This window comes from Papio anubis, chromosome 13 (assembly GCF_008728515.1).
Source record: "Papio anubis isolate 15944 chromosome 13, Panubis1.0, whole genome shotgun sequence".
Taxonomy (NCBI): domain Eukaryota; kingdom Metazoa; phylum Chordata; class Mammalia; order Primates; family Cercopithecidae; genus Papio; species Papio anubis.
Window position 1 is genome coordinate 91,442,001 of NC_044988.1, and position 14,738 is coordinate 91,456,738.

The window sequence follows — 14,738 nt, forward strand, 5'->3', positions numbered from 1 at the left end:
TTAGCCAGGTGTGGTGGCCCATGCCTGTAATCCCAGCTACTTGGGGGGCTGAGGCAGGAGAATCACTTGAAACCGGGAGGCAGAGGTTGCAGTGAGCCGAGATTGCACAGTTGCACTCCAGCCTGGGCAACAAGTGTGAAACTCCGTCTCAAAAAAAGAAGATAGCCACACAGAACCTACTGTGGGCCCAGCCACTGCAGGTGCCAGAATGGCCCATGCTTCTCTGAGGGTACCGTAGACCAGGTGCTGAGACCCAGACAGTCAAGTCTCTCTTCCCTTCCTCTCCCCAGCCCACTCCTATTCCAGTAACTAGGCAGGCCCTGCCCACCCTTGCCCCAGGAGAAGCCCCACTCCTGTGGACAGTGGAAGGGCCTCAGCCAGCTTGCCTGAGTCCTGGGCTTGGAAGGACGGTTGCCCCCATCTGCCTTGGTTCCCTGCACCTGCCTTTTCTTCCCCGCGTGCTCCCTCTGACTCCCCGCTTTTCTCTGCTTTCACCTTCCCCTAGTGTTCCTCTTCTTTCGTGTTGTGTCAGAAGCCATGATTTCCAGTCTTCTCATCTGGAAGATGGAGGAAAAGATAGACCCGACCTCACAGGGTTCTGAGGCTCAAACTGAAAGCCTGGTGGTGGGGCACCTGTGACAGGTGAGACTCCTCATCTCGCCCCCTTCTTTCTTCCTCATGAAGGAGAGACACTGGAGGATGTGGAGCAGCTGGGGCCTGTGGTCCAGGTGGGAGGGAGCAGTCAGGGCCTCGTGGAGGGAGCAGGTGGGAGGAATACTCTGGCTATGATGGACCTCACGGGGTGTGGCCCAGCTTTGCCACTGACTTGCGTGAAGTTCTGGCGAGCTGGGGAGTCCCTGCACCCTCAGCTTCCTCATCTGAAAGATGGGGCAATGGTAATGCCTGTCTGTGGAGTGGTGAGGAATAAATGAGACTGGGCCATAAAGTACCCAGTGCTGTGCCCAGCACATAGTGCCCAAAGAGGGCCACTATCCCGTCTCTTATTCTTGAGGTTTAGCTTCCTTGTTTTGTTTTTGAGCTGTTTAGGACCTTCTTGGAATTTGAATTTTTTTCTATTGTTTATTGTGTCTAAAATCTTCCTCAAAAGCCGAGGGCCTCTAACCTGATCATGAGTTTTGGATTTTTTTTTGTTTTCTCTGCTTTCCTGTTTCCTGTACAGGAAAAGGGGACCTGTACCTTTAAGACCCCAGCAGGCCCAAGTAGTACACTGGCCCTTTAAAAGCACATTACAGAGAGTTGGAACATAGCCTTTGTTGAACTAGCCATGATTAGTCCCAGCGGACAGGGCTGGAGTGGCATGTCTGGGAGCAGGGCGGGGCTGAGCTGGCTGGGGCCAGCCAGGAGCAGCAGACAGCAGGAAGGCTCACCCGGCCACTCAGCTTCCCGAGCCTGGTGGCCGTGCTGAGGGATGGTGAGTGGCTTGAGTAGAGCTTAGAACAAGGGAGGCTGGGAAAGCCAGGAGGGAGGCAGTCTCAGGGCCCAGGGAGACCTGAATGAGCTGGGTGGCAGCAGACACCTTCAGTGAGCGACTGTCACAGGAGCTGGTCCCAGGAGGGTCTCTGGAGCACCCTGGGATGCCGTCTCTGCCCCTCTACGCAGACATCCACTGCTGGCCCAGAATGTAGAAGCAGTTAGGATGGCCCTGCGAAAAAGCGGTACACCAAGAAGAGCACTGTTGCTGTTTTTAGTTTTTAAAATGAGAGGAAGCCCAGTGTGAGTCGCTCCGTCCGCCAGGCGCGGTGGCCTGTATGGTGTGCTCCGTTGAGAACCGGGAAATGCCAGGGACTGCTGACAAGTTTTCTGAGCTGAGGAGCTTGGCCTTTGCTCTGAGTGGCCGAACCCTTGGCTGGCTGGGTGGGGCTGCACTGGGGCTTGGGGGCCATGGTGTCTCCGCCCTAGCTCCTCAGCAGAACTTTCTTTTTTCTTCTCCCTTCCTGCTTCCACTCCCTAGTCCATGGGGCCCAGGCCCGCTGGGTGGGGTGGAGGCGGGTGGGAGACTGGAAAGACTGTGTCTGGGCCAGGAGTGTGTTTTGGCTCTGCTTGAATATTTGAAACAGTTGTCAGAAGCCAGATCACTTTGGTGTGGTAGCATCTTTACTGGGCAAGTACCCATTTCTGGAAAAGTCAGGGGAAGGATTGGGCTTGTTACAGCCAAGTCTCAGTGCAGGTTGGTCTGAACCATCTTTATTACCACAGCTGGGGGCAGATGAGACTGCCTGCCAGTAGGTGTCCTCACTGTTTTACAGACAGCCACCCAGGAGGTGATAAAGGCAGGGCTCAGTATATTTCTGGTGACCCAGGGTTCCTGTAGTTCCTTAAAAGTTGGTGAATTTGGTCATAGGATTTTTGTAGGTTTGGTGAAAACCTGAGGCATTGACGGGCAGTGAAGAGAATTTGGAGTTAGAGCCCGAGTGCCAGGTGTCCTGCTCCTCCCTTGTGCCTGTGAATCATGACCTTAGGCAAACTGCTTGACCTCTCTGAGCCTCTGCTTCAGAGCAGAGGGCGCGTGCATAGGCGCAAACCCTGGAGGGAGTTGTCAGTTCTGGGGGAGGCTTCGTGGAGGTGGTGGCCTTTGAGCTGGGCATAGGCTGCTGGAGTGCAACCCCTTGAGCAGAGGCATGCAGTTTAGCATGATGAGCCAGATAGGGCCAAGCAGGGCTGGCATGACTGGATTGGGACCTGGAAACGTACCTTGGAAAGCTGGATTTTAAATATGTTGCTTTATCAGTTGGAATCCTGTGGGTCAGGTGGCAGATGACAGGGCTAGCTTAGCCTGGAGTCAGCCAATGTGGAATGTGGGGGAAAGGGGCAGAACGTGAAGTCTGACACACTGGCCTTGGGAAGCCCCTGGAGGTGTCAGAGCCTCACTCTTTGCTGCAGTTAGCTGTGTGAGGGTCAGAGGTGCAGAGCCAGTGCCCTTTGTGCCCTTCCCAGGTGTGTGGGCTCACTGTGGTGTGGTGGTTGAGCAGGTACTTGAGAGCCACAGGTGGCTTTGGTGCATGGTCACTAGCAGCAGGAGGAACTCAGCAGCCACACTCCTGGTTTTCTTTGACATGGTTTCTCTGAGTTTCTGCCCGTGCCAGTGGCCGGGAACCCTGTGGCTTACTGATAGCCGCTTTCCTGCTGTCTTGCTGCTGCTGAACACTCCTGGCTGTCTCCTGCTAGTTACAGTCTGAGAAGCAGCTGCTCTGGTGCCCCATGCAGACTTCCAGACCTCAGGCTTTGGGAGGAATGGGCAGCTGACATCCCTAGGCCCGTAGCCTCATATGCTCCTGCTGATGTAGTGGAGGTGCTCAGTGGCTGTGCTGGTGGCTGGATCAACTCTGCCCAGGATTGGGATGGGGTGGGGTGCCTTAGCATGATGCGTCTTCCCAAACTCTGCCAGGAGGCAGGGGCAACCCACTTGACATGGGAGGAAGCTAAGGTGCAGGAGAGGCCCACCCGAGGTGCACACTCCTTTGGCCCAGTGCTCCTTCCTTTCAGATCTTCACCTCTTGTGTCTCTCTGAGCTCAGGCTGCTAAGAAGGAGGGAGCCTCTGTCCCAAATGTGGCTGGAATTGAAGAAATAGCTGTGCTGGAGTGACCACTGGGGCTGGAGTCTAGGGTGCCAGCATTTGTTCATAGATTTGTCCATCTCTTCTTAAATGGGGGTCTTTCAGATTCGTGCTTAAAACTGCCTGTACTCTGGAGCTTGCTCTCAAGGTGAGGGGGTGGAGCAAGTGAGGTGGTCTGGGGTCAGTTGGCAGAGAGGCTTTTTGAGAGCTCAGCTGTGGGGAGAGTCAGGAAGGATCTGCTGGGCAGAATGAGAGACAGATCTTGGAAATGTCCTGGGCCCGGGAAGAAACCAGGAGCATCCAGAGAAGTGCTGGCAGGAAGGGCGTGCAGAAAGGGACAGAATGCCCCCAGAAGGCAGTCTCAGCCCAGCCTGGATGGCCATGGGGGCAGCCAGGGCTGATTACTGGGGCTGTGTATGGAGAGCTCGCTGCAGGTCAGGTGAGCCCTACAGCCATAGGTGGTGGTGTCCCTGTGTTCCAGATGAGAAAACTGAGGCACACAGGTTAATTAATTTGACCAAAGTCACAGAGTCTTGTGTGTGTGTTTTTAAGGAACCATGCCTGCTTACCACCTTCAACCAGCATAATGCTAGGAGCTGGGGCTCTGCGGACAAATGGCTGGTCCTTGGTTGAGGCAGGAAACCTGGCCCTCAAGGATGAGGGAAGGAGGCCATCCCTAGATCACCCCAACATGAATGGCCCACGTGGTCCCAGGAAGTAACGTGGCATGGCGCCCAGGTCTTGGGTGGAGGAAATGAGACGGAAGAAGATGCTGCCTCTGCCCCCGCATTCTGTGGGGGGGGGGCCCAGCATGAGCTAAGGAGGACTTCCTGGATGTGGAGAGCTGGGAGGAATTAGATAAGCCAGAGGGGAAGCACTTCCTGGATAATGGAAATCTTCACTTTTCAGCTCATTTATTCTTCTGTTTCATGATCATTTTCCACTTGAGTCTTGCATCCCCAGGGCCCTGAGTGGCTGTTGGAAGTATTTATGGTCCCAGGTGGGGTTCAGGGACCAGTTAGAAACCAGTCCTACTCAGGCCGTGATGCATGGGTGTGTTCACGTGTGAGGAGGAGCCAGACACAGACTGAGCTCAAGGAGAGGGAACGCCAGGGTCAGGGCCTTGAAACATTCTCAGGAGTGGTCCCCAGTGGAGAGACCGGGGGGAGGCCAGCGGGCTAGCACTTTTGTGGTGGGCTCTACAGCTTGGGAGCTTCAGGATTGCTGCAGTTGTGCCTGGGGTTGGAGCCCCAGGTGCTGTGCAGGGGAGTTGGGCTCTTTTCCTGATGCTGGGGGTAGGGGGACCGTCACCCTCCCTAAACTTTCTGAGCGGCCAGGCCAAGCCTGGTAGTTTTTCCTACAGGCCAAGGAGGGCTGGAGGGTTGTCCCTGCTCAGAAGCAAGAGGGGCAGGGGCAGCTAGCCCGCAGCTCACTTTCAATTTGCCCACCACGCACCCTCGTCAATGAGTGTTCCTTGGATGCTCTTCTTTTAAAATTCAGGGCACTTCGCTGTTCTACTGAGGTTTATGAATGTTTAAAAACTGCTTCGCAGTCCCCAAAGTAATTTGACAAGTCTGACAGCTATTGATTAAAAACCCGAAATTATTCAGGCTGCAGGATGACTTGGGGGATTAGATAGAAAGTTTTTTGTTTCTTCTCTCTCTGCACCGCCCCCCGACCCGCCGCCCCGCCGCCCCGCAAAAAAATAAAAAAAGAAGTAAGACGTGGAAAGGTAAATGTGTTCCTGAATGTTTTTTTAGGACTGCACAGTTTATACGGGGAGAGAATGCTGAAGGCTGCCTCTCATTCAGGAGCCAATACCAGCGCCCTCTGGAATCCCTGGTCTCCTGAACTTTGGCCCAAGTCACCCCAGGCAGCAGTGAGATGTTACTATTATGTTACTGCAGGTGATGGTGGCGGTGTTGGTAGCAGTTGTGATACTTTATGGTCCCTTATGTTCTAGGGAGTTGACATAGGGTTTTTGTGGCTTTCTCTGAAGTAGGTCAGCATGTGAGGAAATGGCACCTAGAAAGGGGAGGAAACTTGTTTAGGGTCTGTGATAGACCTTAGATACAGCTGGGATAGAGACCAAAGACTCCTGCAGGGAGAGGAACAGGCCCTTGCTGGGGTGCTGAGCTGATTGGAGACCTGGCCTCCAGGCCTGACCCACTGTGCGGTCGGTGCCAGGAGTGTCCCACAGAGGCTGACCAGGCCGTTAGAACCCCAGCTGTCACTTCTGGACCATGTGACCTAGCCAAGCCACTCCCTCTCTCCAAGCCTCAGTTTCCTCTTAAGAGAACATCCTAAAGCTTCCAGTGAACCTTTTGGATTAACTGTCTGTGTACAGGAAAAGTTGCCCCATGAGCCAGGGCTCATGGGACCTGAGCTTGAATACCTGTTCTCCCTTTCTTCTGGGTCAGTGCTGCCTTTTGTGCAGAGTTGTTGGGAGAAGGCCATGAGATGATGTGTGTACTTTGGTAAGAACACCTGCAGCTGGCACATAGTAGGTGCTTAGTAAGTAGCTGTTAGGTCCAGGCTGCCACAGTGTCATTCATTCAGTCAGCCTGTATTGGGCACCACAGGACACCAGGCCTCACAGCAAGCAATGAGCTGCCCCGTCCTCCTGTTTTGGTTGCAGAGTGTGGACCCTCCTCTGCCAGCTCAGCCCTGTGATGTGGGGGGGGAAGCACAGGCTCCCAGGGGTGAGGGCAGAAGGCCAGGTGCCTCCCTGTCTCCCAGCCCAGGTCTCTCTGTGTGTATGGGGGTGTCACAGCTAGGTCTTGGTGACTGCTAGGACCTGCCCCTTACCTTGACCTGAGGGAACCTTGGGCTGAGAGGGACCGTGCCTCTGGTCCCTGTCATCCCTGGAAGACTTCCCAGCAGGGCAGCCAACCTCTCTGCCTTTTTAGGACAGGCTCTGTCTCCCCAGGGGCCTGGGAGCCACCAGGCGGCTACATTCCTCTCCTCTCCCCTGGGATCCTAGCTGGGTCAGGAGTGAGCACTGGCCTTCTGAGCAGCCAGTTCCCACACCAGCGGGGCAAAGCTGGGCTTGGGGAGAGAGCTCTGCTGGACATGCCAGGCAGGGCGCTGCCCTGTTTAGGTCCTACTGCTTGATTCCCAGGAGGTCAGTGCATTCATTCTGACCATGTCCAGACTCTCTCTCCTTCCAGTGTGGGCAGAGATTTCTAGCACAGCCCCTGGACCTGCCTGGCTGTGACAGGCAGAAGCATAATTGGCATGTTCTGACCTGGTTGGGCCTAGAGAGTCTGCTGAAGTCCTGACTGCAGAACCATCAGGTCCTGCCAGCCTTCAGTTGGGCACCCACTCTGTGGAGACAAACCTTGTCTGGGATTTCTCTTCCTTCCAGACCTGGCTGGGGTAGTGGACAGTGGCTTGGGACCACACAGGCTGGTGGGCTGGAGACTGGGGCTGGGGATGGCTGTGCTTGGGAGTCACAGGCAGAGGGGCCAAAAGGGCCCCCTCATGGAGGTCTACTGCCCACTGCTAGGCACACTTTCTTCTCCTTTCATTTCGCCTCAGGAAAGTAAGGGCTTTTAAAGAAATTTGAGGCATCCCAGAGCATTTGGGCAGATACAATTGATCCCCATTTTGCAGATGGGGAAAACCGAGACATGGAGAATGTAAAGAGTTTGAGTCGTCAGGGGATGGGAACAGGAAACAGCCTGGGAAGTCCGTATCTTGTCACTCCAAATTGTCAAATGTATGACCTATCCCAGAAGTGTCAGCCTTGATAGCAGCGTGTGCATTGTTCACCAGTGTTGTTCATGGCTGTGTCTCCAGCTCCTGACATTGTGGCTGGCAATGAGGTGGGCGAATGGAACAGACCAAGGAGGCATGAATAGTTACGAGCAATGGATGGGAGTCACTGACACCCCTGCCCTCCTGAGCCTCTCACCTGCATGGTCTCATTTGATCCTTAGAGCAACCCATGAGGAAGGTGTGTCATTATCCTCACTATGGATGGGGAAACTGAGTCCTAGAGAGTCAAATGACTTAAAGTGTTCAAGGTTGTATGTTTCATAAGGAATAGAGACTAGGTTTACTCTACAGCCAGGCACCCTTGACACTAGGCCCTCTGTCCTCCTGCCTGCTTGCAGCTACAGGTGCATTTTTGTAGCATTCACTTGTGTACGTGTGTGTGTGTGTGTGTGTGTGTGTGTTTAATCCCATGGCCCACTTCACTGCCTGCCTGTGTGTACTGCCTAGCCCATTACCCTGGCAGCCCTAACCATGCAACATGTCTTAAAGGGGCCTCCCAGCTCCTGCTTGCACACTTTCAGAGACAGGGATCCCACTCTCTCTAAAACCAGACGAGCCTGGCCCATTCAAGGACAGTTGTGACTGAGCTGGAAGTGGCCTCTCCTGGTCCCAGTCTTGCCCTTTGGGACCACACAGGGCAGCTCCCTCTGAGCTTTCGAGATTTGGAGGGTGATCCTGAGCCCCTTACTTTTCCGGCCAAACAATCCCACTCTCAGTTCCCCCCACCCAATAGCTGGGAACACCCTTGCTGTACCAAGTAGGGATTTTTAATTACTGTAAGTTTTGGTTTGGGGTCCTTTTCCTCCTTGGAATGAGTTTGCTGAGCTTCTGTGTCACCGACCTTTTAAGAGAAAAAAGGATCAGAGTTGAAAAACAGCTTGTGGGTTGGCTGGAAGGCTATCAGATAAGCCTAGGCCCCAGGAGCCAAGACAGTGTCCCTGTTGTTCTGCCGCCAGCCCTCACAATGAGCTGCTGTTGGTCCCTGGCGCTGTCTCCCGCAGCAGCTCCCCGTGCCTTGTGCCCACGTTTCCTGGGCCCTGGGCAAGGTCTGCCCCCATCCCTGTATCCACCGGTTCTTCCTTCCCAACTTGAAGTGAGTGGGTCACAGCTAGTGGGTTAGCTGCTGTGGACCTTTCCACCTGCCTGGCTGCTGTGGGCCTTTCCCCCCTGCCCGGCTGCTGTGGGCCTTTCCCCGCTGCCTGGCTGCTGTGGACCTTCCCCGCTGCCCAGCTGCTGTGGGCCACCCCTGGACGATGGAAAGGCCAGGCCAAGGCTGGTGCAGTTGGTCTTGGACTCCGCTGAACTGGTTTCGCTTTTGACTCGGCCACTTGCTATGCATGTGATCTTGGGCAGGTCGCCTCAACTTTCTAGGTGCACCTTTTTAGTCCTGACAGGATTGTCACGAGAATTAAGTGGGACAGGTGGGAGATTGTGGCCCTGAGCGGGCTTAGGTAGCATAGTATGAGCTGTCTGGAGAGACCAGAGACCACTTTGTGGTGGTGACATTGGGCTGTCCCTTGAAAACTGAGGAAGGACTTTGTTTGGCAAAGAAGTGGAGGGAGAGGCAGAATGGACAGGCTCAGGAGACTGCTTGGACATGGACGCCTGGAGGGTAAGTATGCAGCTTTGTCAGGAAGTAGCTGAGTGGGGGAGAGTCCAGGTCACTTGGCCAAGGTGTAGTGCAAGGGGCCTTTCAGGAGGGCTGGGACACCAGCTTGAGGCATCTGGGACTTGATTATCTTACAGGTCATGAGGCGAGAGAGGAGGGACAGGCGTGAGGCCCTGCCAGGTGGAGTGGCTTGTCCAGTGGTGGGTGCTGCTGTGGTCACAGGAGAAAGCCAGTGGAACTCCCATTCCCCTCTGCCCTCCCATGCCCTGGCCAATCTCCTCTGTAGCAGTGGAGTCCAGGGCAGGTCACCCTAGCCATGGCCTTGGCTATCCCGTGTGTGACCTGGGTGTCATGGTGCTACCTCCTTCCTGGGAGCAGTAAGGATTCCACACCATGGAGGACAGGTAAAGGGCTTCTGGTCCCTGGAGCGCTATCATGGGGCTAGTGATCTGCTATGTTTAGAAGGGTCTCAGGGCTGGAGCCGTAGGGGGCAGGGTGTAGCCACAGAGGGTAGGATGAGCCTCCTAACCTTGAGAGGGATGGGGGAAGCGGCCCATAATTGGACAGAGCGAGGGCAGGGGCATTTCCCGGAGACTCTGGAATGAACATTGGAATGCTGCTCTTGGGACTTGGCCTTGGACAGGCAGCTGCCCTGACGACCCACCCTCAGGCCTTCTTTGTCCCTCCTCCGAGGGAACAACCACGTCACCAGGGTTTGCAGGCTGAGGGAGGACTGTCCTTGTCCCCGCTGACCTCCCGTTCCCTCTGAGCTTAGCTGACCTTGGCTGCTGGCGTATTGGGGTTTTGGTCCAGGAACTCTTAAGGCTCTGGACCTTGGAGCCAGCCAGACCCAACCCTACCCACCAGGAACCCACTGCCTGACAAGGAGACAGTTCTGTGACAGACCTTCCCAGCACAGCCTGGATATGGCTGTCTGCCCAGGGAGTCCAGGAAGGCTTCAGGGAAGAAGGGGCACTGAAGCTAGATGTTGAAGGTTGGATAGAAAAGGGGAAGGACAGCATATGCCTGGGGCCCTGCCTGAAACTCCCGCTTCCTGGAATGGAGGGTCCCAGCAGGCAGGCCGCTGCAAGAGTGGGCCTGGTCAGGTGGGGCAGGCAGGTAGATGCCAGCCAGTGGCTCAGAGTGCCAAGTTCTGGGGCTGGCATTGAATCCCGTGTGGTCTCAAGAGGGGATCCCTTCACCCCCTCAACTCAAAGGACTGGGAAATACCTCCCCCTGAAGGCGCTGTCTTCACAGCACTTTCAGTGTGTGCTGGCTGCCAGTGTTTTCTGGGTGAAGCAAGCCTCCTTCCTCCTTTTTCAGTTGAGGAAATGGACCCAAAAGGTTTGGGTGTGGCAGCAACACTAGAGCAAAGATGGGATGCTGGGCACATCTCTTGCCCTCCATGGCAGGCCTCAGTTTCTCCCCTGTAAAGCAGGGTGAGGTCAACATCTGCCTCTTGGGCTCGTGGAGATTCTGTGAGGTGACTTGTACAGTGGTTCATGTGACGCATGACCCAGAGTAAGCCTGGCCTGGGGATGCCAGCTCTGCCCTGGTGAGAGGCAGGCAGTGTGCAGCCCACGCCCTGGTTTGAGACCTGCTTCTGTATGTAGTGGACATGCAACATCCTGGCAGGGTTGTTGTAAGAAGTAGCTCAGACCTGGGCCATGGAAGTGATTTGTAGGGGTGGAATCCCCATGTGAAGGCCTTTTGCCTTCCTTGGTGCCACCTCGCCTAGGGGACCAAAGCTCTAGCCTCCAAGGACCACAGGAGGTCAGAGGGGAAAGACATCATGAGAATGAGCTGGGCACAGGGTCGGAAGGATGCCGTGGGCCATGCAATTGGGCCACCTTCTCTTCCACCCCCAGCCTTGGGCAGCAGAGAGGGACTGGACCCAGGGCTGGGGGACCCAGCCCTGAATACAGGGGCATCAGCCCCCAGATACCACACCACATAGGGCAGCTGTGGGCATGACTCCTGGACTGACCTGGTTCTCATCCCAGCAGGGGGCCTTGGGCGGCTTAAGTAACTGCTCCTCTCTGACCCTGTCATACCTTTCTGTAAAATGGGTAGATGAATACTCCTGGCAGAGCTGTGTGTAGTTGAAATATGAAAAAAGGGATGTGCAGGTGACCAGCAGGGCGCTCACCCTGTGCTGGCTAGAGGTGGGTGCCTACGAGCATCCCTTCCTGGGAGTAGAATGGGAGCAAGGTAGAGACCAGTGCCTGCTCACCTCCTTTCACCTGAGCATCCCAGGTAGGGAAGCTGCGCCTACCCCTGCCCCTTTGGAGCCTGGGCAGTCTTTACTACCCATCTTCTGCCTGTCTCTGATGTGCTGCTTCCCGAGCCTGGCAGGGCAGAGGCTGGAGGTGAAAAAGGAAGTGGCCCAACAATGCCAGCATGGGATGAAGCCAGGGGAGGGGAAAAGCCTGACTTGGGTGGCTGATGGGGCCGTAAAGTGGCCAGGCACTGCTGCAGACACAGGACAGGGCTGGCTTCCCAGAGAGGCGGTTCTTGGGCCTTGAATTGGTCCTGCTGGGTTCAGGAAGTGACCAAATGGCCATTTTTCCTTCCTGAGCCCCCTCATCTTATCAGCTACCACCATGGGCACACCCTGGCAGGGTCACAGCAGACCAGCTCCCTCTGGGCCCAGATGAGGGAGGGACCGAGGATACTGTGTGTCAGGGCCTGTAGACTCCAGGCTGGTCAGGAAGGAAATACATAGGAACGTGAGTGAGAGAGGTACAGGTCCACTGGCCCCGCCTCCACCACCTACTTGCTGTACTATCCAGGAAGGAGTAGCCTGGGAGACCTTGTGGGAACCACTTGGGCCTCCCTGGGCCTGCCCTGCCCCTATTCCTCTTCCCCCCAGAGAGCTTGGGCTGCAGGGATGGATGCAGCCTCTGCTCTACATCCCACCTCGTGGAGAAGCCTCCAGGGAAGTGGGGAGGGTCAGGGCTGCCCAGGTAGGCTGGGCCAGTCCAAGGTGTCTTAAGGGCCTTGAGCTTCCCCCCAGCCCTCTCTTCTGCCAGGATCCTTTCCAGGTCAGCCAGAGCATGCTTGTGGGACAGGATGGTGGGGAAGGAAGAGGAGGGCTCTGCAACCACAGACTCCAGGATCTGGCTGTTTTGGGGTCTGGCCTGGGCCTGCTGGGCTCCTGGGGTTGCAGGACCAGGGTCTCCTTGGGTTTCCCTGGGCAGGTCCAGCCTGCTGAAGCATGCCTCGCCTTTCCTCTTCACAGCCAGCTCATCCATGCGCCCCAGGCAGGAGGCGGCTTCAGCTCACCAGCTCCCCGCTCTGTACTTCCTTGGTCCCTACCTCACCCTCCCTAGCTTCCAGCATCCTTACCTGGCAGAGATTTTCCAATCTGGGCCAGAAAGCAGCCCAATCCCAACCTGTGGGCTGGGTTTTGGGTTCCAGACGTCAGGCCTATGGGGCTATGGGTCCCAGCCGTTCCCAGCCAGGGTGACTTCCCTACTATCAGGCAGAGCATCTCTTCCACTGAGGTATGAAGCCCCAGGTGGGAGGGAGGCCTGGAGTTCGCCCTCGGAGGTGGGTGACTCAGGTGGAATCTCAGCCCAGGGAGGGCAGGCCCGCCCACGGCATTGGTCATTGCCATGATGGGGAGGAGGCCAGGCTGCTCGAGCAAGGCCTTGAGGGATTATCAGGAGAAGAGGCCTGTTCCAACACAGTGGTGTGGCGGTGTGGCGTGGCAGGTAGGCCACAGTGCCCCTTTGTGAACTGGGCCTCGCAGGGAGAGCGCCTCAGAGGAGTAGAGGCACATGCTGGGCTTGCCCACGGGCTTAGGCCGCAACAGGAAGCCCCAGGTGGGAGTCGTCGTAGGAGTTGGGGAGGGTTCCCCCTGTCTTGAACTTGTCTCACAGTTTTCCTCTGGCTCTGCCCATTCCCTCTGCTTTCAGAGGCCAGCTTCATGCTGGGCGTGAAGAGTCAAAGGGAGCCGGTTGACTGGGGCTCCTGGGCTGGCCTCTGTGGGGTATCTAAGGATTAGGATTCCCTCAACTCTGACTCCTTATGGCATCTAGCATGGGACTCCATGTTGGGGAGGGCTCTTATGCTCAGAGGGCTGTTGCCATGGAGGTGTGGAGCTTGGGGTGGGAGGGTGGCCACTGTCAGCCTGAGTCCCTCTGAGCAGGGCTCTTCCTGCTCACCTCTGGGTTCTCAAGTGCCCATGGAATAGGCTCAGCCCACTGACCCAGGGCAGTTGCAGAAATGAGTATACAGGGTATACACCCTACAGGGAAGTGTCTCATGGCTCTGCCCGGTTGTGAGCCCCTCAAGGTCAGGGGCCAAGTCTCAGCATGTCCCAACGTAGGGGTCTTGGTTTGGTGAGGCAGGGAGAGAATGATGGACTGAGCACTTGGACCATTGGAGCCAGGAGCCAAAGGGCATAGGGCGTTGGGGGTAGGAGGTCCGTGTGGGCTAAGCCTGGAGTAGGTTTTTCACCAACCCCAGGGTTTGAGCCCTGGACACAAGCAGGGTTCAGCTTCTGCACCGGAGGTGGTCTTAGCAGGCCCAGCCTATCCTCCCGCTTTTCCTCTGCCCCACCATGGCGGCTGGGGGCTGTAGGAGGACACTGCTCTGTGCTGCTGACTTTGGAGAGATTTTACCTGACCCTGGAGCAGGTATCGTCTGTGGTGCTTTCCATGTGATGCATTGAGGAAACAGGCTCGGCGGAACGATTTCCCCAGGGCCACACAGCAGGGGAGTAGTGGACCCAGGTCTGGTCTGCATTTGGGTGCCAGGTGGCATCAGTCCTGTGCTCTTTGTGCCTGTCGGAGCTACTGACCCGGGCCCTGAGTATGTGGACCCCGATGGAGTGTGTGTCTTGGGTACTGTGCAGAGACTGCTGCATCTCTTCTGCTTCAAGACTCGCCTCGCCTTGCCTTGCTGTCCTCATCTGTAATATGGGAGCAGCAGGGTCCCTGTGGCTCTCGCTTGTGTGGGGCTGGTGGTGTGGGACAGTGTATGAGGAAGGGCTGTTGGCAGTGGTATACTGGATAAATGTTGGGACAGAGTGACTGCTCAGTCTTGGACAGGGACCAGTGCAAAAGAGAGGGGAAACGGGAAAGGACCCACAACTGCCTGGATCAGGTGGGCTTTCCTTGGTCTCTGAGACTGCTCAGGAGCCAAGCTGGCCCTTACCCCGCAGGCTCACTTGCTAATATTAACCCCGGAGTGGCCCCTTGATCTCACCTTCTTGCTCTCTGAGAGGCTGAGCCCCCAGCCAGACTCCTGCAGTGGGGAGGAGGTTCCCACTGGTCTCTGTGACAGCCCTGCCCCCAAATCTGTCTTAAGACAGAAAGGAGAGAGAGTGGAGAGGAGTGGCTGCCTGCTGGAAGGGGCAGGGCCGGGGCAGATGGGCGGGACGTGGCAACCAGCTTGACCTGGGCTGCGGGGGCCCAGCCTGACACACCTACTGCCACCCCAGGTCCCATCTGATGCCAAGGCTGAAGGAGTCTCGCTCCCACGAGTCCCTGCTCAGCCCCAGCAGTGCGGTGGAGGCGCTGGACCTCAGCATGGAGGAAGAGGTGGTCATCAAACCCGTGCACAGCAGCATCCTTGGCCAGGACTACTGCTTCGAGGTGGGTCCCATCGCAGGGCTTGGGTTGGACACCCCATCCTCTCCTGGCCTGTTTGGTCTCCTCCACATCCTCCTGGAGTACAGTCTGCTGTGGCCTCAGCAGGGGCCAGGGTCTTGGGGAGAGTGGCTCGTATTTACCGATAGCTTTCAGCTCCTAAGAGACCAGGTGGAG

General features: G+C 56.4%; 1 protein-coding gene across 13 annotated transcripts in view; it reads left to right on the plus strand.

The window, feature by feature from the left end:
- The window catches only part of DAB2IP (DAB2 interacting protein), a 216,341-nt gene that overhangs the window by 173,428 nt on the left and 28,175 nt on the right, over positions 1 to 14,738 (plus strand). For 10 of the 13 annotated variants that reach the window (XM_021927191.2, XM_021927193.2, XM_021927195.2 and 7 more), the window contains one exon: positions 14,414 to 14,567. In XM_021927191.2, coding sequence (XP_021782883.2) covers positions 14,414 to 14,567 — 154 coding nt within the window. Of the gene's footprint in view, positions 1 to 94; positions 643 to 664; positions 1,433 to 1,452; positions 8,968 to 14,413; positions 14,568 to 14,738 lie in introns of those variants that run through there. The other 3 variants (XM_021927197.2, XM_021927198.2, XM_031654477.1) reach the window with 3 other exon arrangements.